Below are 27,040 nucleotides of genomic sequence, written 5' to 3' on the forward strand. Positions count from 1 at the left end.
AGCCACCCTCATCTCCTTGCTGTTCCTTAGGCACTCTAGGCATGCTTATTCCTCTTATCTCGTGCTTCTTCCTGGGATGCCCATTCTCCAAGATATGACCCAGTCCTTTTCTCTTTGTCAATCTTCAACCTCACTCTTTTAATATAGCATTTTCGGACAATAGTATTTGAAATTACCCCTCCACATACGTTCTTTATCCCCTTCTCTTCTTTATTTCTCATTGTAGCACTCCTTACCCTCCAGTAAATTACTATTATTGTTGTTGTTGTTGTTGTTATTATTATTATTATTACTATTATTATTATTATTGCTAGTCTTCCAAATTCCCACTTGGCCATTAACATATAAACTCAATGAGGGTAGAGATTCATGTCTATTTTGTTCAACAGTGTAAACCCTATAAGCTCAGGGCAGTGCGTAGTGTGTGATAGCCATAATGCATGTTTGTTGAATAAATGATTGCATAAATCCTTCCTTAAATTGGGTTGTCCCAGAATTAGAACCAGCACTCACAAGGATATGAGTACAAGTGGTTTATTGGGGAGATGAATCCAGAAACCACTGACAGAGTGGTGGGGAATTTAATCACAGGAGGAAAGGAAGAACAGAGGGTACATTATTATGCAGATTAGTGCAGGAAAGGTATCCATTCTATCAGGAACACTGTGGGATAGTGCAGAACAAAGGATAGAGCTGAGATATTTATTCACCAACTCCTCTCAATGATTAGTTTAGGGCTCCTCCTGGGAAGGGTGGGCCATGATGCCCTGAAAAGCACTTCTAGAGTGGGGCAAAGCAGAGAGTCATAGCTGCTTGTAGTTAGACGTCATTGGCTAAGGATGAGCAGGTATGGTAGATACTAATGAAAGTACATATGGCACTGGCATCATACGCTTCAAATCCATATACCAAAATAAGACTTCATCACTTGAGATTTCAAGAATCTAGGACATCCTTATATTTCAGGAGAACTCTGAACAGCCCAATGCATTCATTGTTCTACTTTGGCCCCCACTATAACTTTCCAATCAAATCTTTGTATTCAGCTGATGTCTGATATAAGTATGCTTTAAATTTATTTTAAAGAAAAACATTGAAAAAAGGAAATCTTGAAGACTCCAAGTGTATAAGGGGAGAGAGGCCATTCTACCATGTATCCGAGTATTAGACTCCCAAGTATCCATTACCGTCATCTAGTACAATTGTTTCGTTCCTTTTGTTAACCTCTTTCAATAATTACTTTATAGCCTGTCATTTTGATCCTTAAAAATAGAGCCTATGTTATTATAGGCTGACTTTCTATAATCTGCTCTGTTGAAGTGATTTTGCATATAAAAATAAAAAATGAGTTGACAATAAAGAATTTAGGTTAGCAGAAAGTGAAATTGGCCACTTTAGCAATGGTGTTGCTAAAACATGCTTTTCCTTCAAACTCTCTGCTCCGCAGACAGGAAGCAATATTTCTTCTAAGCATTGTAAACAATATAAGCTATGTATTCTCTAAGGTATTTGGGGTATGGAGGAGAAAATAAAACTGCATTCTGGATGCATACTAAATATTTTCAGCTATGATGGGGGAAACAAGAAAGATAATTAAAAGTTTAACATGTTTTTTAATATAATTTAAAATGATTCAGTGTAGAAGAGCTATAAGAGAAAAAATCACGTATTTTTAGTATTTAGTGGTGCACTCAATACTAGCAATACTAAAGAAATACTGTCAATACTAGAAAATTAAAAATATTCTTATTTTAGTGCAATTCTCCATGAATTTATCACAAAAAATAAATGTGTTTTAACATTTCAGAATTCTCAAAAACTAAGGGTATGTTGAATAAATGATGAAATGATGTGTACTTGTGTATATATATATGCATATATACACATGTGTATACATATCCATATATACATACAGGGGTGCCAAAAAAATGTATACAAGTAGAGACTTTGGTCAGCGTTGCTCAAGCAGTAGTTCACCATAAGCAGAAGTGTCTGGAAGCTAACGGTGACCACTTTGAACACCTCTTTTAACTGCAGAAGTCAGATGTGACTTGTATTTTTCTTTGTTATTGGTACCCAATAACAAAAAGTATTACAATTTAATACAGTTTTCCTTTCTTAAAGTGTGCACACATTTTTTGGCACCCTCTGTATATACACATATGCATATATATACACATAGATATGAATAAATATATACATATTTGTTTGTGTGTATATATATGCATATATATACACACATACATACAGAGGGTGCCAAAAATTATCCACATTTTAGGAAAGGAAAAAACTGTATTAAAATTGTAATAATCAACATATACCAATAACAAAAGATGAATAAAAGTCACATTTGATTTCTGCAATTGCAAGAAGTGCTCAAAGTGGTTACCATTAGTGTAATTTTAATAGTTTTTTCCTCTTAAAATGTGTATACGTTTTTCAGTACCCTGTGTGTGTGTGTGTGTGTGTGTGTGTGTGTACGTACGTATGCTTTCACTTTTTAAAGGATTAAGATACTAAATTTTAGATGAAATAAAACCCACGAAACAGAAGTGCTAAAGTACAAAAAAAAGGATAAGTATTTGAATGGCTTGCTATTCAATTTATTAACACATTTTTAACTTTGATATTCTTAACTGAATTCATAATGTACTTTCCAAAGCACATTGGGTAGATGAATGATTTAGAGCAATTGCTGAAAAACAGAGATTCTTCTTTAAAAAAATCTGATTCTGCTCCTAATTCCCCTCTCACATAATTGCACCACAAAGATACTCCACTTATTACAATCTATACAGTTCAAATTATTTTTCTTCAGAGAAATAAGTCTAGCAGTGAAAAAATAAGAATAATGTGGAAGAACTTTTTTTTCAGTTTTGGAACCTACTCCTCCAAACTTTCAAATAGACATAGTTTAATATACAGTGACAAATATAATGTAATATAACCATATATAAAAACTGATTCATTTGAGAATCTCTCTTTCAGACTCTGTCTCTTTTACCAAGTTAATATAAAAATGTGATGACTATCATTAAGGAAGGCTCTTTTGAAAAAGATATCCACATACTTAACTGTAGAAAAAAGCATTTTTGTTGCAAATATTAATTCTTCTATATTCAGATCGGAAAAAAATTAAAATCTGAAATAACAAACTCTAGAGGACTATTTTGATAAACTAAGATATATCCACAAGATAACTGTTATACAGCCATACAAATTATAGATAGCTAGATACAGATATAGATATAGATATAGATAGATGTGATTAAATAAATAACAATAGAAAGGAAATAAATAGTTGATAAAATAAATAAAATTTAAAAATAATAAATAAAAATTAAGAAGGTGTAGATTATAATACCAATTTTATTATCAACAAGCTATGTGAACTTATGAGGGAGAAGAGTGATTTATTTAAGACTGTTATGCTTTAGGACCTTTCTATTTATTATTTTGTTTATTTATTTATTGTTATATATATATATATATATATATATATATATATATAGAGAGAGAGAGAGAGAGAGAGAGAGAGAGAGAGAGAGAGAGAGATAGACAGAGATATATATGGATTTTTAATGGCTTATGAAAATAATTTCCTTATAATTTTTAGTGAAAGGGGCAATGTACAAAATTTTATTTAATTATTTTCATAGTCAGAAAAATATAAATAAGTTTATCTCTGTGTTACATGACTATGAGCTATTTTTTTCTGTTTGTATATATTACATTGTCTTAAATTTCCATGAAGAGTATATGTTACTTACATAAATTTTTAAAATGCTATTTTCCAAGAATTACACTAATAATTAAGCTAAAAAACGTTTCATAGATCTTATAATTAAAAATTATGCATATAATAAAATTAAAGCACATTTTGGTTTAAAAGACCCTAGGGATCTTGTAACCTTTCAAAATTTTAGATGGGGAATGTGATTCCCACCAGCATTTAGATGTTCTTCTATGGCTCTAATACTTATGTGTGACCTTGAACAAAATACCAGTATTTGGTCTTTGCATGTAAAATGAATAGAATGCCTCAGAAGATTGTAGTAAAATCATTTATTCACTTAAAACAACAAGATAATAAACACAAAGTTCCTAAAGCATAACAGTCTTAAATCACTTTTCTCCCTCATAATTTCACATAGCTTGTTGATGATAAAATTGGTATTATAGTCTACATCTTCTTAATTTTTATTTATTATTTTTAAAATTTTATTTATTTTTATCTACTAATTTCCTTTCTATTGTTACTATATAAGCAATTAGTTACTTAATAATTATCACTGTTACTATTCACTAGTTGATATTTATTAAGCCAGTGTTCAGTTCTGTGCTATATGCCATTCACATCAATTTTTAATCTTCAGGAAACTGAGGCACAAAGAAGATAATTACTCTGGGTTTTACATGAAGAGGAGCCAGAATTAGGATTGAAATCAAATTCTGACTTTAATTCTCAGATTCTTTCTACTATACCTCACTGCCTCACACCAAATGAGAGATGATGTTGCCCACGCAAATTATAAAGTTAATTGAACAATTGGCTAGTAACTCTCATCAACAGGGTCTGACCAAGTAGAGAATATAATCAACTGTATGTTCAACTGTATAATCAACTGTATGTTTTAGTAGACTGACTTTTTAATTGCCTCAGATAGCTTTTATTTTCCTTTTAAAATAAAACAGAATTAATATTTGGAAAAAAATGCAGAAAGAGGCTTATTTGTTCTTCTCTAAGCTGCTTGAGAGAACATAAATGCAATTTCTAGAACATGATTACCAGAATCTGTAACCAGGGCTTAAGAATGACTCTGAAGAATGACTCACCTATACCTTTTATTGACCTTAATAATGACTCTGAAGAATGACTCACCTAAACCTTTTATTATGGCAATTTGGATTCTTATCATCTGTGGTTCACAAACAGCAATCACTGACTGTCTGTCAAGATTACAGGCTGTGATCCACATCAGTAGTCTTTAGGGGAATGCAAATTAAATCACAGTGAGTATCACCTCATGCCTGTTAGAATGGTCCTCATCAAAAACATAAGAGCAGACAAATGCTAGTGTGGATGTGTAAAAAAGAGAACCCTTGTACACTATTGGTGGAAATGTAAATTGATGCAGCCAGTATAATAAACACTATGCAGGATCCTCACAAAATTAAAAATCGAATTGCCATATGATCCCATAATTCCATGTCTGAGAATATATTTAAAGGAAACAAAAACATTAACTAGAAAAGATACCTGCACTCCCATGTTCCTGGAAGCTTGGCTATTTACAACAGCCAAGACATGGAAACAACCTAAGTGTCCACTGATGGATGAATGGATAAAAATGTTGTGGTATATATACACAATTCAATATAATAGTTATGTCCTTAATGTCATCAATAGGTTATAGGAACTGTGGCAAAACAACATGTAATGGAACCAATTTTACCATAGGCTAATGGGTATAAACATGAGTGAACTTCCTAGGGTATCTCATCAACATTGTAATAAAGTGGCATTGAACAGGACATGTTATTTGAGGATATGCTGTATTTTTCAGCCATAAAAATGAGGAAATCCTTTTGTGACAATGTGGATGAACCTGAAGGCATTACAGTAAGTTAAATCAATCAAAGACAAATACTGTTATCATCTCAGTTATATATAGAATCTTAAACAAACAAACAAACAAAAACAAAAAACAAGCAAACAAAACCACTCAAACTTATAGAACCAGAGATCAGACTTGTGGTTACCAGAGGCAGAAGGTGGGGGAAAGGAGAATTGGAGGAAGGTGGTCAAAAGTTACAAACTTTTAGGCATGAGATTAGTAAGTACTAGCGATGTCATGTACAGCATAATGATGATAGCTAGCACTGCTGTGTGATATATAGAAAAGTTGTTATCAGAGTCAATTTATACCATGATATATGTCAATTATTTTTCAATAAAACTAGAAAATAAAAAGACTGCAGACTGTTGAAAAGAGAATGATGAATGGAATAGCAGGAGTTTGGCAGATGACATACAGTGTGTTGGCGAAAGACGAGATAATAACTACCCCCCCTACTTCACAACCAAAAGTTACAATAAAAATTTCTAAGTAAGAAAACAAAATCACAAATCCATGTCAAGTCAGATAAATGGCATTACAGGATGTAATATGACACTTTCTAAAACTGCATAATACAAGTTCAAAAAATTTCCACTGAAAATTACATTGCATTGACATGCAATTTTTAAAATGTCATTATTGGGGTTTCTAGAGATACAGCTTATTATAGATTCACCTCTTTATAAAGAAAATATGCCTTTGGTAATTTGTTTTACTTTATAAGCCTTTCTCTTCTCTACCTGGTAAAATAATGTAAAAGTTAAAAAAATAATAATAAAATTCAAAGGCAAAACAGAAGTAGCAGGATCCCATTGGGACAAGCGGCAGCTGGCATTGCTATTCTCAACTGCTGCTGCTTCCAAATATTCTTCCCATTTCCCCTAGAAGAATAGGTTGTACATGTAAGTGCTCATGGAGGAATACCGCCCTGATTGATGAGACGTAACGTGAATTCAATTTTCAGATCCACCAAACACTTCACAATACAAGGCAACCTGCAGTTTTCCAGATAATCAATATCACTAGAAGCTATAATAGCATATGTCATGTAGAAAATATGATCCAAGAAAGGTGTTCGTGCCATCTCCCATCTTCATGGAAGCCTGGGTTTGCAAGTCACTTTTCAATAGAGACTGATTCTGAGGCTTCTTGTGAAAAAAAAGTTGCATTTCCCAGGTAATTATAAACCAATGGAAGAGCCTAGGGCTTGTGTGAATGAGCACATAAAGATAAGAACATTAATATTAGAATTCAATAATAGCTTTAAACAATAAAAATAAAGTGGTGTTTGCATTAGTTTGGACTCAACTGCAAATAAAGAAATTCATCACAAACTAGTGGTAAAATAAATTGTCTGCCTTGATTCTAGAGAGTGGATGGAGTTGACTTCAGACTCAGATTGGATCCAAGTATTCACATAGAGTCTTAAGAGCCCCATATCCTTGTTTTCCATTTCTAAGCTCTTCCTTACCTTAGTGATGGCTTCTGATATGGATGCTTTCTACATGGCTTTAAAAATGACTTATGGCAATTTGAGGTTCTATTACTCAGAATCTCAAAAGGAAAGAAATACTGTCATAGAAATCATCTCAAATGACTTGAATTGGTCCTGTTAGGTTATTGACAGAGACTCATAAATTGCCTATGCTTATAACCGTTTTTACTTCCTCTTTAGAAACTGAACCTTAAAACTTATGTTGACACATTGCTATCCAGAATAAGTCATCACATTTCCCAGCTTCCCTTGTAGATTGGTGTCATCACCATTCAAATGTAAGCAGAAGTGTTATGTGGGAACTTCCATGACTTTAAAGGGTGTTTTCTCCAAGAAAGGAGCTTCTTCTTTTGCCTTTCTGCTCTTTCTCCTTCCGGCCTGAAAGGTGATGGCTCAGTTGCTAGCTGTCGTCCTGTACCATGAGGTGACTAAGAACAGTGGAAGCCATTACTTAGGATGGTGGAGCGGAATGATAAATATCTGGATTCCTGAGGACATTGCCTAGCTGCATTATGGGGATCGTATTGTGGTTGGCAATGTCCTCAGGAACCCAGATTTTATCACGTTAAACATGAATAATCATTTATCAAGTTTAAGCTGTAAAATCTTTGTTTTAGCAAGAATAACAGACTATCATGGACCATTTGTGTAGGAGAAGAGCCCCTCCCAACCCCTCATCATGTGGTCCTTCCATATAACAGAAGAGATAACGATCCAAGAGTAAAAGTTTCACCAGATGTGGAGATAGTAGCTTAGTAGCTTCAAAAGATAACAACCAAAAAAAAAAAAAAAAAAAAAATCCAATAATGATCCAACAAATCCTACCTGCTATAGAAAATAAGGAATAGAATACGTACCCTTTTAACATCACTGTTGAAGAATTCATAACCAGTCAAGGAGCTTTAGAGAATTTGCAAATCAGCATATGTAGGTATCTATTTACTTATGATGCTAATGGAGACATCAGAGACATTGAGGGGAATTTAGAGCGAGAGATCAGAATTGAATATGATTGACTGAAAAAAGAAAAAAAAAATTACTTCTACATAAAGAGGTTTATGGATTGATAGTTAATAGAGGGTTCCTGCCCCCAAAAGAAGACAAAGTTTTCTACAAAAGAAGGTACTCCAATTTTAATTCCAGTTCTAACCCAGAACTTCTGACTCCATGATGTTATAAACTGGAACACAAGGAAGAAAGAGCCACCATAATGCAAGCTCAGCTTCATTGTTCTCATAATTATTTTGGCCTCAGTGTTTCGAGGACTATATTTACTTTTTTTTTGTAACAAAAATTATCTTTACCCAACTGTAACTATCATGTTTCCTGAAATGGAAAATAGAAATGTCTTGTAATATATACAAGTATAGTTCTCAACTTTTTACTTATACACATGAGCATTATCTAAAATACATACCAACTAGGACTTTGCCACCACTGTGCTTGGCTGAGTTCACAAATCTGTAACCTGTAGTTTCTCTGTCACTTCTCTGGCTCTCCTCTCCTGTTAAGCTTTGTTTCCTGGCAGTAATCAAAACCTTCTGCCACTGTCATAGCTGCTGCTGCTGCTGAACCACCATAGCCAACTGGGTTTCGTGGTTTGGCAATGTATTGGCCTCCACCACCATAGAGGCCAGAGCTTCTGCCTCCAAACTGTCCTCCTTTCATGGGTCCAAAATTTGAAGATTGATTGTTGTAATTGCCAAAATCGTTGTGGCTTCAACCACTTCCAAAAGTGCTTCCATTATTACCAAATCCATTATAGCCCTCCCCACTGCCATCATATCCTCCACCAGCACGACTGCCACCAAAGTCACCTCAACCACTGAAGTTTCCTCCATGACCAAAGTTCTCATTCCCACCAAAACCAACTCCTCGACCCCCACCAAAGTTCCCAGAACCACTTTGACCTCTTTGGCTAGATGAAGCACTAGCCATCTCTTGCTTAGACAGGGCTCTCCTTACTTACCAGTTGCGGCCATTCACAACATGTTCTGAATGACAGTCTTGTCTACGGAGCCATGGTTACCACAGGTTACAAAAGCAAAGCCACTCTTCTTCCCATTGCCTCAGTCAGTCATGATTTCAAACCACTTCAATTTTCCCACACTGTTCAAAATCATCTCTTACGTGATGTGCTTCAGTGCCTTCTTTAATACCACCGACAAAAATCTTGTTCACTAATAAGTGGGTACCAGGTGTTTGAGAATCTTCTCTTGAGACAGCCCTCTGGTTCCACAACTCTTCATCCACCTTGTGTGGCCTTGCCTTCATGGCTGCACCCACCTCCTCCATGGTGACATAGGTGACAAACCCAGGGCGTCCGAACTGCTTGGTGTTCTGGTCTCTCATCACCACACAGTCTGTGAACATTCCCAGGAGGGTTCCTTAGATTCTCATCAGTTGTTTCAAGACTTAAAACTCCAGCGAAGAACTTCTGCAACTGTTTGGCTCTTTGGGACACTCTGACTTAGACATGAGGACAACGGCAGGGGAGACAGACTTGAACAATGCTTACTTAGTGGCATACACAGGCAGAAAGCCCAGCTAAAGTCTGCTTCCTAACTTTGCTCCAAAGTGATTTTAGGCATTATGTTTTCAGACTGATAGGGAACTAGTTCTGTAACCTCAAGATGTAAACTTCCCAAGCCATTTTCTTCTTTTTTTTTTTTTTAAATTTATTGGGGTGACAATTGTTAGTAAAATTACGTAGATTGCAGGTGTATAATTCTGTATTACATCATATACAAATCCCATTGTGTGTTCACCGCCCAGAGTCAGTTCTCCTTCCATCACCATATATTTGATCCCCCTTACCCTCATCTCCCACCCCTCTCCCCCCTTACCCTCTGGTAACCACTAAACTATTGTCTGTGTCTATGAGTTTTTGTTTCTCATTTGTTTGTCTTGTTCTTTCATTGTTTTTGGTTTACATACCACATATCAGTGAAATCATATGGTTCTCTGCTTTTTCTGTCTGATTTATTTTGCTTAGCATTATACTCTCAAGATCTATCCATGTTGTCACAAATGGTCCTATTTCATCTTTTCTTACCGCCGAATAGTATTCCATTGTGTGTGTGTGTATATATATATATATATATATATATATATATATATATATATATATATATATATACCAGAACTTCTTTACCCATTCATCTATCGAAGGACATTATGGTTGTTTCCATGTCTTGGCCACCGTAAATAAAGCTGCAATGAACATTGGATCACACGTGTCTTTATGTGTAAATGTTTTACGATTTTTTGGGTAGATACCCAGGAGAGGGATTGCTGGGTCATATGGTAATTCTATTCGTAATTTTTTAAGGAACCTCCACACTGCCTTCCATAGCGGCTGCACCAGTCTGCATTCCCACCAACAGTGTACGAGGGTTCCTTTTTCTCCACAGCCTCTCCAACACTTGCTACTATTTGTCTTGTTGATGATAGCCAACAAGACTACCATGGGTGTCTTGGTATCTCATGGTAGCCAACAAGACTACCATGGGGTGAAGTGATATCTCATTGTGGTTTTTATTTGCATTTCTCTGATGATTAGTGATATTGAGCATTTTTTCATATGTATATTTGCATAGAAGAAAACATAGGTACTAAACATATGGACCTTGGGTTCAAAGAGCATTTTATGAATTTGACTCCAAAGGCAATGGAAGTAAAAGCTAAAATAAACGAATGGGACTATATGAAACTTAAAAGCTTCTGCAGAGTTAAAGAAACCATCGACAAAATAAAGAGGCAACCAACTGAATGGGAGAAGAGTTTTGCAAAAAGTGCCTCCAATAAGGGGATAATATCCAAAGTATACAAGGAACTCATGCAACTCAACAACAAAAAAACAATCCAATTGAAAAATGTGTAGACGACCTGAAGAGACATTTCTCCAAAGAGGACATACAAATGCCATTTTCTTCTGATCAGTAGTAGAATAAAATATATAGCAAATTTACAAGTGGTATTTCATTTTCTAAAGCAATAACCAAAACATTAAATAGTGAAACAGTACGTAATTTCAATTTGGTGAGATAGCTGTTGATTCACTAAAATATTATTTTTAGAATATTCCGTGTTCAAAAACATATATATATGGGTATATATATAATATATATAATATATAAACATGCACTGTAGGACTCATTTCACATATTAATTGAAGAATTGAGCATTTTCCCAATAATATCATATGTTGATTTTGACCTATGCCACAGAGCTAACCAAAAAAAAAACAAGAAAAAAAAAAGAAAAAAATGTGTTATGCATGAAAGACTTACATATAACATAGTTTAACTCTTAAACATTACTAGAAACATATTAGCAGTATAGATTGATTTAGGATGTTCTCAGGAGAAAAAAAAAGTGCTATAGAAAGCCTAAAGTTATCATTAATTCATAGATTAAAATAAAACCTCTGGCACCTCCAAAGAATATGCAATTTTAGGCAACACTATCAATTATATGCTATATTTTGAATCACATATATTGTACCACCTTCAACTTTCAAAAGTATATGTTTTAGAGGAAGCAAGTCCAACTCTACCTTTGTGTCAGAAACACATAAGATAATAGGGTATGAGATAAATGCATTTGATGTCTTGCGGACTCCAATACTCATCACTACTTAATCATCACCCCTGCAATAGAGGACAGATAATTTCACGTGAGGAAACTGAGACTACAGATGTCTAAGACAAAATGAATAGATGATAGCTTCAAATGTCAAATAAAGAAATATCTGGATATATAGAGAGATATCTATCTATATAGACATCTATATAGATAAATACTCATATGTAACATCTATCTGTCTGTCTATCTATTTATATCTATCTCTCTCTATATATACATGCTATCACTTATAGTTATATTGGAGCAATTAAATTTTGAGGCCCAACTAAGGTTAGTTTTCAACAATGAATTCTCATTCATACTACCCTTCTGTTCTGAAAATACATGCACATTCAGAGACTAAATCAAGGGTGTCCAAACTGCAGCCCACAGGCCAACTGCGTCCCGCAATCCATTTTTTATTGGCTCGCAGCAAATTCCTAAAATATATTGAGTTTACTTAAATAAACCAGGTGAGGCAATATGTACTTCACCTCGAGTGAGTGGCCCGGCTGTTTGTGTATTTTACCGCATATGGCCTTTGGTGAAAAACGTTGAAAAAAGTTTGGACACCCCTGGACTAAATGAATAATACTTTATCATGATATAATTATTTGGATTTTCCAAACCACTAGCAATTCTAATTGTAAAGTCATTTTTAATTACAATTGAAACATGATATCTGTATCTTAAAGGTTCAGTTTGATGAGTTTTGACAATTTATACAGTATGTAACAAACACCCAAAACAAGATACAGAATATTTCCATCCCCCAGAAAATTCCTTCACCCACCTTTTAGTCTCTCACACTCCCTTTCACAACCACTAACTCTTTTCTATCACCATAGATTATTTTTACTTATATTTAGATGGCATATGCCTAGGTTCATATAGTGTATACTCTTTTGCTTGTGAATTTTTCATTTGCATAAAGTTTTAAGATATTTCCAAGTTGTTTGTTAACAATTCATTATTTTTTATAGTGAGTAGTTTTCAACTCTATGAATATATTCCAATGCAGATTATGTTATAAATTGGTTATTATGAATAAAGGTTCTATAGCCATTCTTGTAAAAATTTAGTTTTTGAACATGTGTTTTCATTTTTCTTGAATAAAAACTTAGGTGTAAAACTGCTGTGCCATAGGGTACATATATATCTATCTTTATAAGAACCAGAATAAAAAGTATCATGTTCTTTATATTCTCATGAAAATTTAGGGTGGCCTTCTTGATTTGAGCAATTCTAGTAGGTATGTAATGGTATCTCATTGTGGTTTGAAATGTATTACCTTGATGATTACTGATTTTGAGAACCTTTATTTGCCACTCAAATGTCTTCTTTTGTGAATTATCTTTTCAAGTATTTGCTTCCTAATGTGTAAAGGATGTAGGAAATTTTATATATTCTGGATCTGAGTACTTTCTTTTTTTTTAATTAAAGTTTATCGGGGTGACAATTGTTAGTAAAGTTACATAGATTTCAGGTGTACAATTCTATATTACATCATCTATAAATCCCCTTGTGTGTTCATCAGCCAGCATCAGTTCTCCTTCCATCACAATATATTTGATCCCCTTTACTCTCATCTACCATCTCCCTCCCCCCTTACCCTCTGGTAACGACCAAACTATTGTCTGTGTGTATGAGTTTTTGTTTCTCATTTGTTTGTCTTGTTCTTTTGTTGTTTTTGGTTCATATACCACATATAAGTGAAATCATATGGTTCTCTGCTTTTTCTGTCTTACTTATTTCGCTTAGCATTATAGTCTCAAGATCCATCCATGTTGTCACAAATGGTCCTATTTCATCTTTTCTTACCACCGAATAGTATTCCATTGTGTATATATACCACAACTTCTTTATCCATTCATCTATCGAAGGACATTTTGGTTGTTTCCATGTTTGGCCCCAGATACCTATGTATAGTGCAAATATTTTCTTTAAATGTCGATTGCCTGTTCATTTTCTAATGATATTTTTCAAAAGCATAAAACTTTTTAATTTTGTTGAAGTCCATTTTTTCTTTTATTTTTATATACTTTTTGTGTTGGCCTACTCCAAGATTATGGATTTTTTCATAATCTAGAAGCTTTATATTATGTTTATGATCATCTCAGATTAATTTTTGTCTATAGAGTATGATGGATTAAGATTTATGTTTTTCATATGATAGCCACTTGCTTCAGCAATATTTGCTTAAAAAGCCTTTTCCTTTCCCCATTAAACTACCATGTTTCCCCGAAAATAAGACCTAGCCGGACTATCTGCTCTAATGCGTCTTTTGGAGCAAACATTAATATAATATAAACATTAATATAAACACTAATATAAACATTAATATAAGTATTTGTTTAATACTACACTCTTGTGATTAGTGTAGCATTATTGTAACTATTGAAATCAGGTATTGTAAATTCTCCAACTTTGTTCTTTTTCAGTATTGGTCAATTATTCTAGATCCTTATTTCAGTATAATTCTATAATAGAATAACTTATTTCTTCAGAAATAACTTGCTGGAATTTTGATAGGATTTGCATTAATTCCATATTTTAATTTAGAGAAAATGTTAACAATGCTGAGTTTTCTAATCTATGAACAGAATATATCACTTCATTTTCTTGGGCATTATTAATTTCTCCCATCGATGTTTTATAATTTTCAGTAAGAAGATCTTATGCAGATTTCACTAGTTTAATTCCTGGTTATTTTCCATTTTATTGATACCATTGTGTAAGTTTTGTGTTTTTTTTTTTTTTAAGTTTCATTTTTGGTTATTGCTAATACACAGAAATACAATTAAATATGTATGATGATAGTGAACCCATGGCCTTCTGAAATTCACTTATTATTTCCAGTTTGTATATTCCTTTGGATTCCTTTTGGTATAAAGAGATTATTTTTTCTTTTTCTATTATTAGTTTCAGGTGTACAAAACAATGTAATAGTTAGACATTTACACCCCTCACAAAGTGACAACCCTCCTCCCCCAATCTGCCACCCCTCCGACATCGCACATAGCCTCCACAGTTCCACTGACCCCATTCCCTGCCCTGCACTCCACATCTCATGACAAGATATATATATATATATATATATATATATATATATATATATATATGTAATTTATATATATATAAATATATAATATAAATATAAAAATTTTATATAAATATAAAACCACAGTCAACACCCATCACTATTCAGCTTCAGCTTCAGGGGCACACCGCAGCAGTCAGACACCTACACTGTCCACGCAGTGGTCTCCTCAATAAGACAAGTGTCCATCAGATACCCTACAAAATCTTTACAACGTTACTGATTGTACTCCCCAAACTGCCTTTCGTATCCCGTGGCAATTTTGTGGTTACCAATTGTGCTTTCTAATCCCCTCCTCTTCTCCCTCATCCCCACACCTTCCAATCTAGCAACCCTCAGTTTTTTCTCTATATCTCTTAGCCTGTTTATTTATTCTATTCTTTAGATTCCACATATAAGTGAGATCATATGGTATTTGTCTTTCTCTGTCTAACTTACTTCACTTAGCCTAATGTTCTCTAGGTCCATCCATATCATTGCAAATGGTAAGATTTCATTCTTCTTTATGGCTGAGCAATACTCCATTGTATAAATGTACCACAGTTTCTTAATCCAGTCATCTACCAAAGGGCATTTTGGTTGTTTACGTGTCTTGGGTCCTGTGCATAGCACTGCAATAAACATAGGGGTGCATACATTTTTTTCAAATTAGTGTTTTGGAGGTGGAACTACCTTATGACCCAGCAATTCCATTGTTAGGTATCTGTCCAGAGAATCTTAAATCTCTCTTCTACCTCTTTCTTGCAGTTCAGTTCCCCAGTTCTTGCTCCAAAAGCATTACTGTCACCAGATTCTTTTATCTCTTTTCAGAAATATCCCATACATACATATACAAGCACCAATTACAGTATACAGCCAGTACAGTTATACACTCCACCTTTACACAATCAAAAGTGTATAGTATCTTCAGTTCATGTCAAAACAATAAACAAGGAAAACTGGTTTTCAAGTGCAGTCATGTGCCACATACTGACGTTTGGTCAAGGACAGACCACATATACTATGGTAATTATATAGATTATAATGGAGCTGAAAAATTCCTAGCTCCTACTACATCATAGGTATCAAAATACCACAGTGCAGCACATTACTCACATGTCTGTGATGATGCTGGAGTAAATAAAGTACTGTGTTGCCAGTCATATAAATGTTAGCACATACAATTATGTATGGTATATAATACTTGATAATGATAATAAACAACTGTATCACTGGTTTATGTATTTATTATATTATACTTTTTATCATTATTTTAGAGTGCATTCTTTCTACTTATTAAAAAAAACTAATTTTGCTGTAAAGCAGTATACCATATTATGCCTGGCAGCCGCCTTGTACAACTCTTGTTTACCACATCTCTTAATTGCATCACTTTCCGTTGGGCTTGTTTTCACCTTGTGTAGTTTTGTATAGTAACAGGCTGTACATTCTGCAGCATAGGAACTACCTGCCATATCATACAGTCTAGGTATGTAGTAGCTGTACCACCGAGGTTTGTGTAAGTGCACTCTAGGATGTTTGCACAATAACAAAATTTCCTAACAATGATTCTCAGAACACATCCCCACCATTACTTGGTGCATGACTCTACTATATTTACTTTGTCCATATTTATAATGACAGAAAAAGAAATAACACATTTTCCAATGCTATTTAACAATATGAATTAATAGAAAACTCTACATATTATGAGCATTTTATATTAATTACTCTAGAGTATTATAGTGTAGAATTACATAAGTTCTGTTCTGCAATTCATTTTTTGGACCAATAATTTTCAAACTTGGCTGTTCATTGGAATCACCAGGCTAGCTTTAATAAAGTTACGGATGTCTGAGCTTTACCCCAGAGTCAGATTTTATTAATGTGGGATATGGACTGGGGAAGGGATTTTTTTTTTTTTAAGTTCCCCACGTGATTTTAATATGTAGCCACTTTTTTTTTTTTTTTTTTTTTTAACGGAAGGTGCAGCTTACAGTGGCCCATGTGGGGATGGAACCAGCAACCTTGGTGTTATTAGCACTACCCTCTAATCAACTGAGCTAACTGGCTACTCTCAATGTGTAGCCAATTTGAAAACTACTGTTTTATACCCTGCTCATTTTTCCTATTAAAATACTATATATGTGTATATTTAATTATTTATATCTCCTCAAGGCACATTTTAAATACAGAAAAGTCTATATAGTTTGTATAGTTTGTATTTGTAATTTTAATATGTAATGTTATGGATCCAAAAATTAAAAATATGGAAACATAAAATCTGAATAACCTTACATAACACAATTTATCTTTTCATGTTATGGTTTCTGAATGCCCCAAATGGACATTTTAGGAATGCACTGTAACCTGTTCTTGTTAAGAGATAAGTGCAGATTTCTTTCAAACACAAAATATAAATGTTTAAACATAGAAAAAATATGAATAGGATTCAGGGGGAAAAAATTCAAACTGATTGTATTGATACTCAGTACCAATTGTTAACCTTTTGTAGTCATGGAGAATTGCTTGGGGCCAGTGTTGTGATACTAGGTCCCATGATCTATTTTACTAATCCAGTCTGATTTTTCTTACATTTTTAAATTCTAAAATGTTAAAACAATATTTAAAAGCAATACAAGGAATACATAAAACTAATGTTGTATAGAGAGTAATAATTTCAGAGGAGTTTGTTTTAATTGCTAAAATGAAATAACCATCTAAATAGTTTACTACCAAACCCCATATTTTTACTAATCATTATTTAAATTCCAACCATTCTAACACATTTCTTGAGTGTCTGAGATGGACACGATGCTATATTAGAACTACTGCAGATTTCAAGCCAATTTTAAAATCTAAAGTTAGGTGTAACACAGGCAAAAAGGGTATATTACAAAACAGCACTCAACATATTGACACACGTTAGATTCTGGGTAATCAGCAGGCAGGCAGGTAGGGCGGAAGGAAAGAAGGAAGGGGAGTAGAGGGAAATTGGGGCATCTATCCTCTGTCTGTCTGTCTGTCTGTCTGTCTATCTATCCATCCGTCCATCTACCTACCTATTTAGTAGAAAGAATGCATTTCAAGTCTATCATCAGAATTTCTACGGAAATATAAAATGTTTCTGGATTGGGATCTGCATATAAATTTCCCCATTGCCATTTAATACCTTTGTAACATTGGAGAAATAAACTCTTTGAAACTTATGTTTCTCATTTATTTAAATGCATGTAATGATACTTCTTAGGGATATTATAAAGATTGACTATGATCATGTTTATGAAAATGCTTAGCTAAGAGGTGGGCTGGGATCTCAATAGATAGTCATTATTTAATTTTTATAATTGTACCTAAACCACTCTTGCTTTTATAATCCTATTTCAACTGAATTTTGTAAGATGCATTTTTAAGTAAAGTATAGCAACTACCACCAAAGAAATTATTTTCTCCTTTAATTAATTTATTTTACTAGTCTGAATTGTTAAATACTTCATTGTTAATCTCTAATATGGCTGAGAATAAGGAGTCAATCTAAGGGAAATATGAAAGGGAAATAAATGTGTCCTAAATTGTATATTTACATGTATACTTTTGTTTTTTATGTTATTAAATTTATACCATCTTGATGCTTTACACTCTTGCTACTCAATGCATTTCATAGACCAAAGACAATGTTATCACTAGAGCTGTTAAAAGTCCAGATCTACTCGATTACAATCTCCATTTTAGCAAAATTCCCAAATAATTTATAAGTATGCACATTAAAGTTTAAGAAACACTGCTTTAGACTATATACAATTAGATACTACTCAAAGAAATTTAAACATATATGCCCTAAATTTTAAATAAATTCTTATTGCATACTTTCTGATTTTGGCTCATATGGACAGTCAGATTTGTCCTAAAGAGTACTAAATCAGGAGTAAAAATACATTTTTTTTTTTTTTAATATTTGCTATGCCACTTACTGGTAATGAAAATTCATCCAGTTCCAAAGCTTCTGAGAATCTCTATTTTTGTCATTTATAAAGTGAAGAGCTAGTTAATACTTCTCCTGGTATTCAATGATATTGTTTAGAGGTTCAAGAGATGATACTTTATTAATTGTCAAAGTCTGTACACATTATGTACTATTATACTTTATGAATTTAGAGCATCTGACTATAGATAGAGCTTCTTAAGGAGGAAGAAAAGATTACAATCTCAGAGTTTGAGTAGTAACCATGTGTTTTTACTGTCTTATAGCAGAAATAGAATGTGGCTTAGGGAGGGAGTGTCTTAAAGAGAAGGGTAGTTTTGGGTAATTTTATTGTTTTTTTGTTTTGTTTTGTTTTGTTTTGTTTCATTAATTGATTTGTGTCGACTTTGTATGGGTGGTCCAATCACTTACTTTGTAATCAGCTTGTGATGAAAGTATGACCAATAACAACATAAAACAAGACAGAAAGGTAAAATGTATTCAATATTTGGCTTCAGTTTTTCTAGGAATGCTTCTCAGTCAGTAATTTAATTAATGTATCAGGAAATGTTTTATGCCCTGGATTTGGCATGGCAATGAGGATATTAAGAGGGATGTTTTCATGGAACTCAATGGTGCAAACTCTGGTTCTTTCTATTACAGATAAAAAAACTTGTGGACCTCATGAATTCCAGTGTAAAAACAACAACTGTATTCCAGATCACTGGCGGTGTGATAGCCAAAATGACTGCAGTGATAATTCAGATGAAGAAAACTGTAGTAAGTAACTCTTGAGAACATTAAGAGCTGAGAGCCTATTCAACAGGCAGGATAGCAATTTTCAGTTCAGTTAAGGTATGAATATGAACCTATCTGTCCTGCAGCTCACATTTTTATACATACATTCACATTTGGACAAGAATATTCAGACTAAATTGACCTGAATCTCAAATGGTAGAATTATTGAAATGCTCATCCCGGGAGTTATTTTCTTACAGTTATCAGAATTGGTATGAAAGTATCATGAGGTTTAATGCAACCTATTAGTATGCAGTAAAGGAAGTCCTTGATGCAAGCTCATACAAAGAGCTGAATGATGTGGAGACAGTACAAAACATATCATTCTTTAACGCATGGTATACATTTCATTTCAGTCTCAAATTCTTTTACACTACAAATTCACCCATGAGTTTCTTTCAGTGAAATATCATTTATTCTCTCCGGAGTGGTGAACACCATATTTATGCAGGATGCTTTTCTGTGAAAATAGAATAACACTATTATCGTTATCTGCCTACTGCATTTTTATGTCATAAATTTTTAAAATAATTATCCAACAAATTTATTTTCTAAAAAGTATGAGAGTATGTAAAATGGTGACAGTATCTCTATATTCTAGCACTAATTTCTGAATATATTTCTTACCGTCACTTTCTTATACTGCTTTTTAAACAAAGAAAGCAATATAATTATGTTTAAAGTAAGATAATCAAATTATATTTATTAAATATATATATTTTACTATTTCCAAAAAGGATTTGTTGGTAATAGTGATGTCTATTTTTATTGATTGGACTACGAACATTCATTTCACAAGACACAGGAGATGGAATAGAAATTCTTACATTAAAGCATGATGATACAGTATATAAAAGCATACATATAGTACAGTCACTGCCATGTTAAATCAGTTGGATATTCATTTTGCAAAATATCAACTAATGTTTTGAATAACTTTCAAAACTTAGACTAGTGTTTGAAAATCAGATATATTAAATATGAAATATCTGGATCATTATGATTTTGAAAAACTCTGAATATAGAAATCTTTATTATTCCTCTGTTACTCTTCTTTTCACATAGATATCTTCCAACTGGTCACACTATTTAAAAAAGGAAAGAACATCACACAGTCATTAGAGTGTTCTAGATTCCTTTCATCAGTAATTTTAAAAATGTTAAATAGCAAGTATTCAGATTCTGTCTAGTGAAACAAAAACCTAATGGGGTGAGGGTAATAGAAAAAAAGAGTAAATACGAAAAATAAAGAATTTTGTGTATACTTTCTATTTAATTCATTTCTATGTCAGAGCTTAAGTATATAGATAACTACCTAGGTTAATTTTAGATACATTTAGTGTTAATTATCAATAAGATACCTAAGAGGAAATGTCCTATCACTGAAGCATATTGAGAGCAAGGGAGGTTAGATAGGAGGGCAACATTGCAGGCTTATATCTTGGAAAACCCTTGATTCAAGTGGCAATTGAAATTGTGTGAGAAGTTAGGTTACTATAATAAGAAAAGAAGGAGAAAATGAAGGGACAGGATAGCCTGCTTCTGAGCCTGCTGAGGCTTCCTAAGTGGCTGAGTATCATTTTGCTAACCTCTCCTGAAAGTCAGCCTTTGATGCAAGAAAGCCAGGAGAAGAAACACTACCTCTCACTTGTCACCGTGGGAATTTTGTGATAAAACCTAGAGCCCTTAAGAAAAAGCAAGCAAAGTAGATGTAATATCAAGCATTTCTGTATAAAGTGCTCAATTATGTGTGGCTCTTTTTAGGTCCTATTCACTTTAAGCTTGTGGCCTAAGATAATTAATATTAATGAATTTGCAGAGGAAAGGTGACAGTGCACAAGAACAAAGCACATTAGAGTAATGACATGGAAGGAAAGAAAGCGTACACAGAACAAATATCAGAGTTGGGAATATGTGAACCATGTAAGAATATGTAAGAGAATCAAGAGACCTAGATAAAAAGTGCTGTTTGAAGATACCATCTTGAATAGGCCAGAAGAAATGAGAAGGTTTAAATACTGAAAATGCCAGCAGTTCTGGAAACCAAGGGTTGTGGAGAGCGGTGTTCAAATGCAGTCTATTCACAAAGATATTCACAATCTTTATGTAGAAAATTAGGCTTCATATGGATGCTCCTTAAATTTAATTGCTGTTACCTATTCCTCCTTCACCTGAATGAGAATATCATTGTGTGTGAGACGGATGCAAATAGTTAAAATTGTTTCTTAAAATTAAAACATAGACAAAAGTTGAGTCTATGAAGAATAGAAAAGAATGCAATATGTCGATAGGAAGCCCCAAGAGATTAGTCCTATAGAAGTCAGCCTTAGAGAAAATACTGTATTAAAATGCTATCAAGATATTTTCCATTTTTATTCTCTATCAGAACTATTATAATTATATGCATTAATATATAATTACAATAAAACTATTATAATTCTACACATAGAATTATAATATACATATTGTAATTATGACTGTATAATATCACATGATTATTAATATAATTGTAATATATAGAGAGATAACAATATACCCAAAATGGCACTGATATATCATTATTATATTTTATAAATATCATTAGTCAATGGTGGCATTTTGGTTCACATTTAGGTGTTATTGTTATCTAATATTAAGTAGTGCAACATAGTTAACAGAGATAGTAAATCAATTTTATAGTTAAAAAACAAAAGCAACTTTTTTCTTTTACATTAGCATATTTCATCACCCACACTTAACTTGTATTCCATTGCCTCATTTATATCTTTATCACATTTATCTTGAACTCCTACTTAAGTATCTGGAGATGCTCTAGGGAGTAGAGCTATGCTCCAGAGCCTAGCACTGTGCCTGACACTTATTTATAATATTAGCAGTGTATTTTTAAAATCATGTTTGGACTTCTTTGTTTACGAATCTGATCTAACAAATTTACTTTTTAAGTTGTGTTGGAAACACTCCAGGCACAGATATGAGAATAGTTGAGCAATTAACTGGCAGCTATGTTTTAAATTTAATATGCTTTGTACTTTTTTATATTTACATAGGATAATTAATCCACTGTTACTTCATTATCATCCACTGATCATTTCCCTTGTTAAATGTGCATCAGGGACAGTTTGCTTTAGCAGTGATTTGTGCTCTTAGAAACAAAAAAATGTCATTGTTATTGGAGTTACTTTTAATGTTAGGTTGGTGCAAAAGTAATTGCCGTTTAAAAGGTTAAAACTAATTGCAGAAACCTCAGTTGCTTTTACACCAACCTAACAGATCAAACGTTTGGAAATATTTGCGAAATCTCAACATTTATACTATCTTTATCAATAATGAATATTTTATATATATATATATATATATATATATATATATATATATATATATATATATATGGCATGTATCTCTTCCTAGTAATTGATGTGCAAATTTTTTTCTTCATCTCTTTGAATTATTAAGAACTAATAATCCAATAGATTTAAAAATACTGAATAATTTTGATCAACTAGATTAAGGTTTATGTAGACGAAAAAACTATGTCTGCTTTCTTTGAATTTCCAGACTTTCACACTGAATTTATATCAGATTATTTGTATAGCACATCAGTTATACTAATTGTATTCTAAAAATTCTCCTCAGATGCTTACACCCACATTCATATAATTTTTGCACTTATTTCTTAGGTTTTATAACAATATACTCATTAGACTAATTGGAGTCTGTAAACCTCTCTACTCTGCCACTAACAGTATGGCTTTGAAAGTCACTTTTATTTTCTGAACTTAGTTTCCCTGGATTTTGTGCAAGATGGTTTCCAAAGCTCTTTTTAATTCTGAACCTGTACGTTTTTGCCATCTGTAGTATCAAGGAAGTGACCAGTCCATATGAAGGAGGGTAAAATGGCTTCCATACGGAGGGATGGGGGAAAAGGGATTCTCTTATTATTGTTCTCTCATTATTAAGTGAAACAGACATTGCTAGTCATGCTCCTTGGACAAGTGACTTGACTTCTCAGAGATTCAATGTTAAGCTCTGTGATGTGAGCACTTATTACTTCCTCAGTAATTTGGGAGGCAATAACATGGCCTGACAGTAAGAAGTATAGGCGCTGGTACCAGGTCATCTCGGTTCAAATTCAATACCAGCTCTTCTGCCTGCTGGGTGATTTGGAGTAAGTTCCTTATTCTCTCTGTACCTCAATTTACTCATCATTTTATACAGTAGTTAGTACTGATGAGTCAATTCAAGCACTTAGTATTAAATTCAACTAGGACCTATCAACACATAAGCAATCAATAGCTGATAATAATTGTTATTGTTATAATTAGTGATATTGATAAAATTGTTTCTTAAAATTAAAACATAATGTATGTATATATAAGGCAAAACAAAAAAAAAAAACTTTTTATTGTCATGCTCCCAAAGTAGTATTAAGACATAAAGGGGATCCTCCAGTTAGTGGCATTTTTTTCATTCTACTAAATAGCATCGTGTCTTATTGTATAGCCTGAAGTTTGTATTTTAAAGTAAAGTAAGTCCCAGAGCAGAACAAAATGTTCTGATACATATTACACTTTCCACAGTTTCCCCAGTGATTTTATATGTTTACATAAAATTTTTATATAGACATGTAGGAGCCTTTATGGTACCCCATATTCAATATGTCACCCTACAGCTAGAAACCAAGTGGTTGTGGAGAGCAGTATTCAAACGCAGTCTATTCACAAAGATATTCACAATCTTTATGTAGAAAATTAGGCTTCATATGGATGCTCCTTAAATTTAATTGCTGTTACCTATTCTTCCTTCACCTGAATGAGAATATCATTGTGTGAGACAGATGCAAATAGTTAATGAGTAGAGAAGATGTCAAATATCACTTCTACTTAGAGAACAAAAACTAAACAAGAGATGACCTCCAGCCGTCATAGAGATCACTTGCAGGAACAAATTTCTGAAATTCTACTTTATTGCCCAGATGAAATATTTTCCACTTGGGAGTTAAGCCAAATAGCAATTCATGTTATTTGGCTTTGGTCCTATGTGGAATATAGTGCAGCATAATTAAATCAACAAGTGGCAGATTGTCTAAAATGACAGGTAAATTATATAGGGCATAAGCAAACAATTGCATTAACAAGTAGGCAGTTTTCTAAAAGAGCCTCCTTCTGCCTCTTCAACCCGTATCCACCGAGGCATGTCCAATAATACCCCAAGGTGTCCTTCTTGTTCTATGAAATCTGGAATTTTGGGGGACAATATTGAAGAATTAGAAAGTCATTATAGTACATATTAAAATGTCAAAAAACAAAGTCTAGAGTCACTCCTCCATTAACAAACAGCCCTATAAGTACAGAGAATCACAGAATTCCTTAACGTAAATACCTAAAATGTCTTTGAATTCCAACAACTGGAAAAGATTATTGTTATACTATAATATGTATTTGTTTATGGCTTTTATTTTACTTTTCAACTGTATTTTTATTAAACAGTGGGCTATTTATCTTTTGTCTTTTTTCAATTTGTTTCTGTAATGCCACTTTCTATTCATGACTTTAAAAACAAATTTGAAAAATCCTTATATTATGTACCGTAGATGCTTCATGAAACATTTTTCCTAAACAATTTGTTGGTTCTGCTTGGCTAACCACATTGCCTTAATGCTACCGCATGTTGTATATTATACAAATTTTAAAATGCAGTCGCATATAATAGAAAAACCCTGTGCTGTTTTTCCTTCCACAGAGCCACAGACCTGTACATTGAAAGATTTTCTTTGTGCCAATGGGGATTGCGTTTCTTCAAGGTTTTGGTGTGATGGAGATTTTGACTGTGCAGATGGCTCTGATGAGGTAGGAAACTTTGAGAAATCCTACCAAAAATAAAGCAGTTCTTTAGAATCACATTTATAATTATTGTTGTTCAATGGAATGAGTGTAACAAGGACAGCTCTGAAATGTACTTCACTCCTGACACACTGAGATAAGTATTCTATCTCAGCTCTGTGCTGCACACACCCAGCACACACAGGGAATAGCTCTTGTGCGACTATTGACAGTTAATTTTATAGTCTCTTTTACCTCAAGTGGTGAATGGTTGGGTTGGGAATACGATATTTGGAAACCGTATTCCCTATAGCTGATGCCCTCGCCATCTGTGAATTTGTTCATAAATTTTCTGCAGTATTTATAGTCAGGACTAATAATTTTTTATGCATTTTAAATAGTTTCTTGTCCCCAGCCTCTTTCTTCAATAGATACCATCTCAGAGATATCGATGTGGGTCATCAATTTTCATGAAACCACAGGTTCAGCTGTGTTTAGATGATGAATCACAATCCATTTATAATAAGGCCAATGTAAACACAGACTAAGTGAAAAAGTTTAGAATTTCTCTGGATAATTCTCTAAACTTAGATTGTGCTAACATTTATAATAGTTCACATAATTCGTTATTTATGAATCTGTGTATTGGTGTTCCAGTTGTTAATTACTCCATGATGCTTTAAAAATAATACACGACATGTGGTTATATTTTTTCCTCAATCAAATCCAAAATGACTCCAAGCCCTCACTTCCAATATAATTAAGAAGTTCAATAATAGTCACTTTTCATGATTTTCTCTGTTAATGATTTTCCATGTTAATATCAGGAACACAGCACTTGTGCAGTCCATCAGAGAGGAAGGAGAAACGAGGTCTCCAGTCCTCAGTGGCCACCATGGCTCCTTCTGAGGAACAATGATTCCTTCAGCTCTGCTGTTTCCATTGACTCACATATGTCTTTACCTCTCATGAAGGTCCTCTCACTGACTGTAGGCTGGGCCACAGACAATCTTCCCTGTTGCTGTAGAGGTTTCTGTATTTCAGGTCTAACTTCCTGAATTATCCACTGATTTCCTGACTCTTTCAGACATACTGAAGGTCTTTACTGTTTATAGAGCTCACACAAACCAGTTTTTTGTTTGTTTGTTTATTTTTCCCCCCAATCTTCATGCATTCTTATCAGAATCAGGCAATTCTCCATTCTCTCACTCTTTTGAAAAATTTCCCTAATCACATGCAGGTGCCTGGATTTTAGAAACAAATGCATGTAACTCCTCACCTGAAGGCCAGAAAACCTAAAACTTGAAGTTGCAAAGGTCTCTGGGCTATTCACAAAATAACTTAAAATAAAATTTTTAAAAATCCACAAGGTGATGGAAGGAGAACTGACTCTGGGTGGTGAACACACAATATGAAATATAGATGATGTATTACAGAATTGTACACCTGAAACCTATGTAACTTTACTAACCATTGTCACCTCAATAAAATTGAATATAAAAAATAAATCTACAAGGGAGTTTAAATTCTTACATTGACCAGCTACGTATTTACTTAGTATACATTTATTCAAAAATTATATTAAATATTCCCCAGTCAGGAAAACACAGTTCACATAAACTCATTCACACCATCAAAATG

At 33.3% G+C, this 27,040-nt stretch overlaps 1 protein-coding gene and 1 pseudogene across 1 annotated transcript in view; one reads left to right on the forward strand and one right to left on the reverse strand.

Annotated features, from left to right (window-relative positions):
- LRP1B (LDL receptor related protein 1B) overlaps nt 1–27,040 on the forward strand; it is a 1,793,989-nt gene that overhangs the window by 1,633,801 nt on the left and 133,148 nt on the right. The window contains exons 67-68 of the mRNA XM_033112843.1: nt 19,446–19,562; nt 25,320–25,426. Coding sequence (XP_032968734.1) covers nt 19,446–19,562; nt 25,320–25,426 — 224 coding nt within the window. The remainder of the gene's footprint in view (nt 1–19,445; nt 19,563–25,319; nt 25,427–27,040) is intronic.
- LOC117026233 (heterogeneous nuclear ribonucleoprotein A1-like) lies at nt 8,598–9,197 on the reverse strand (annotated as a pseudogene).

Source organism: Rhinolophus ferrumequinum, chromosome 8, assembly GCF_004115265.2.
Source record: "Rhinolophus ferrumequinum isolate MPI-CBG mRhiFer1 chromosome 8, mRhiFer1_v1.p, whole genome shotgun sequence".
In the NCBI taxonomy this organism is placed as follows: Eukaryota; Metazoa; Chordata; class Mammalia; order Chiroptera; family Rhinolophidae; genus Rhinolophus; species Rhinolophus ferrumequinum.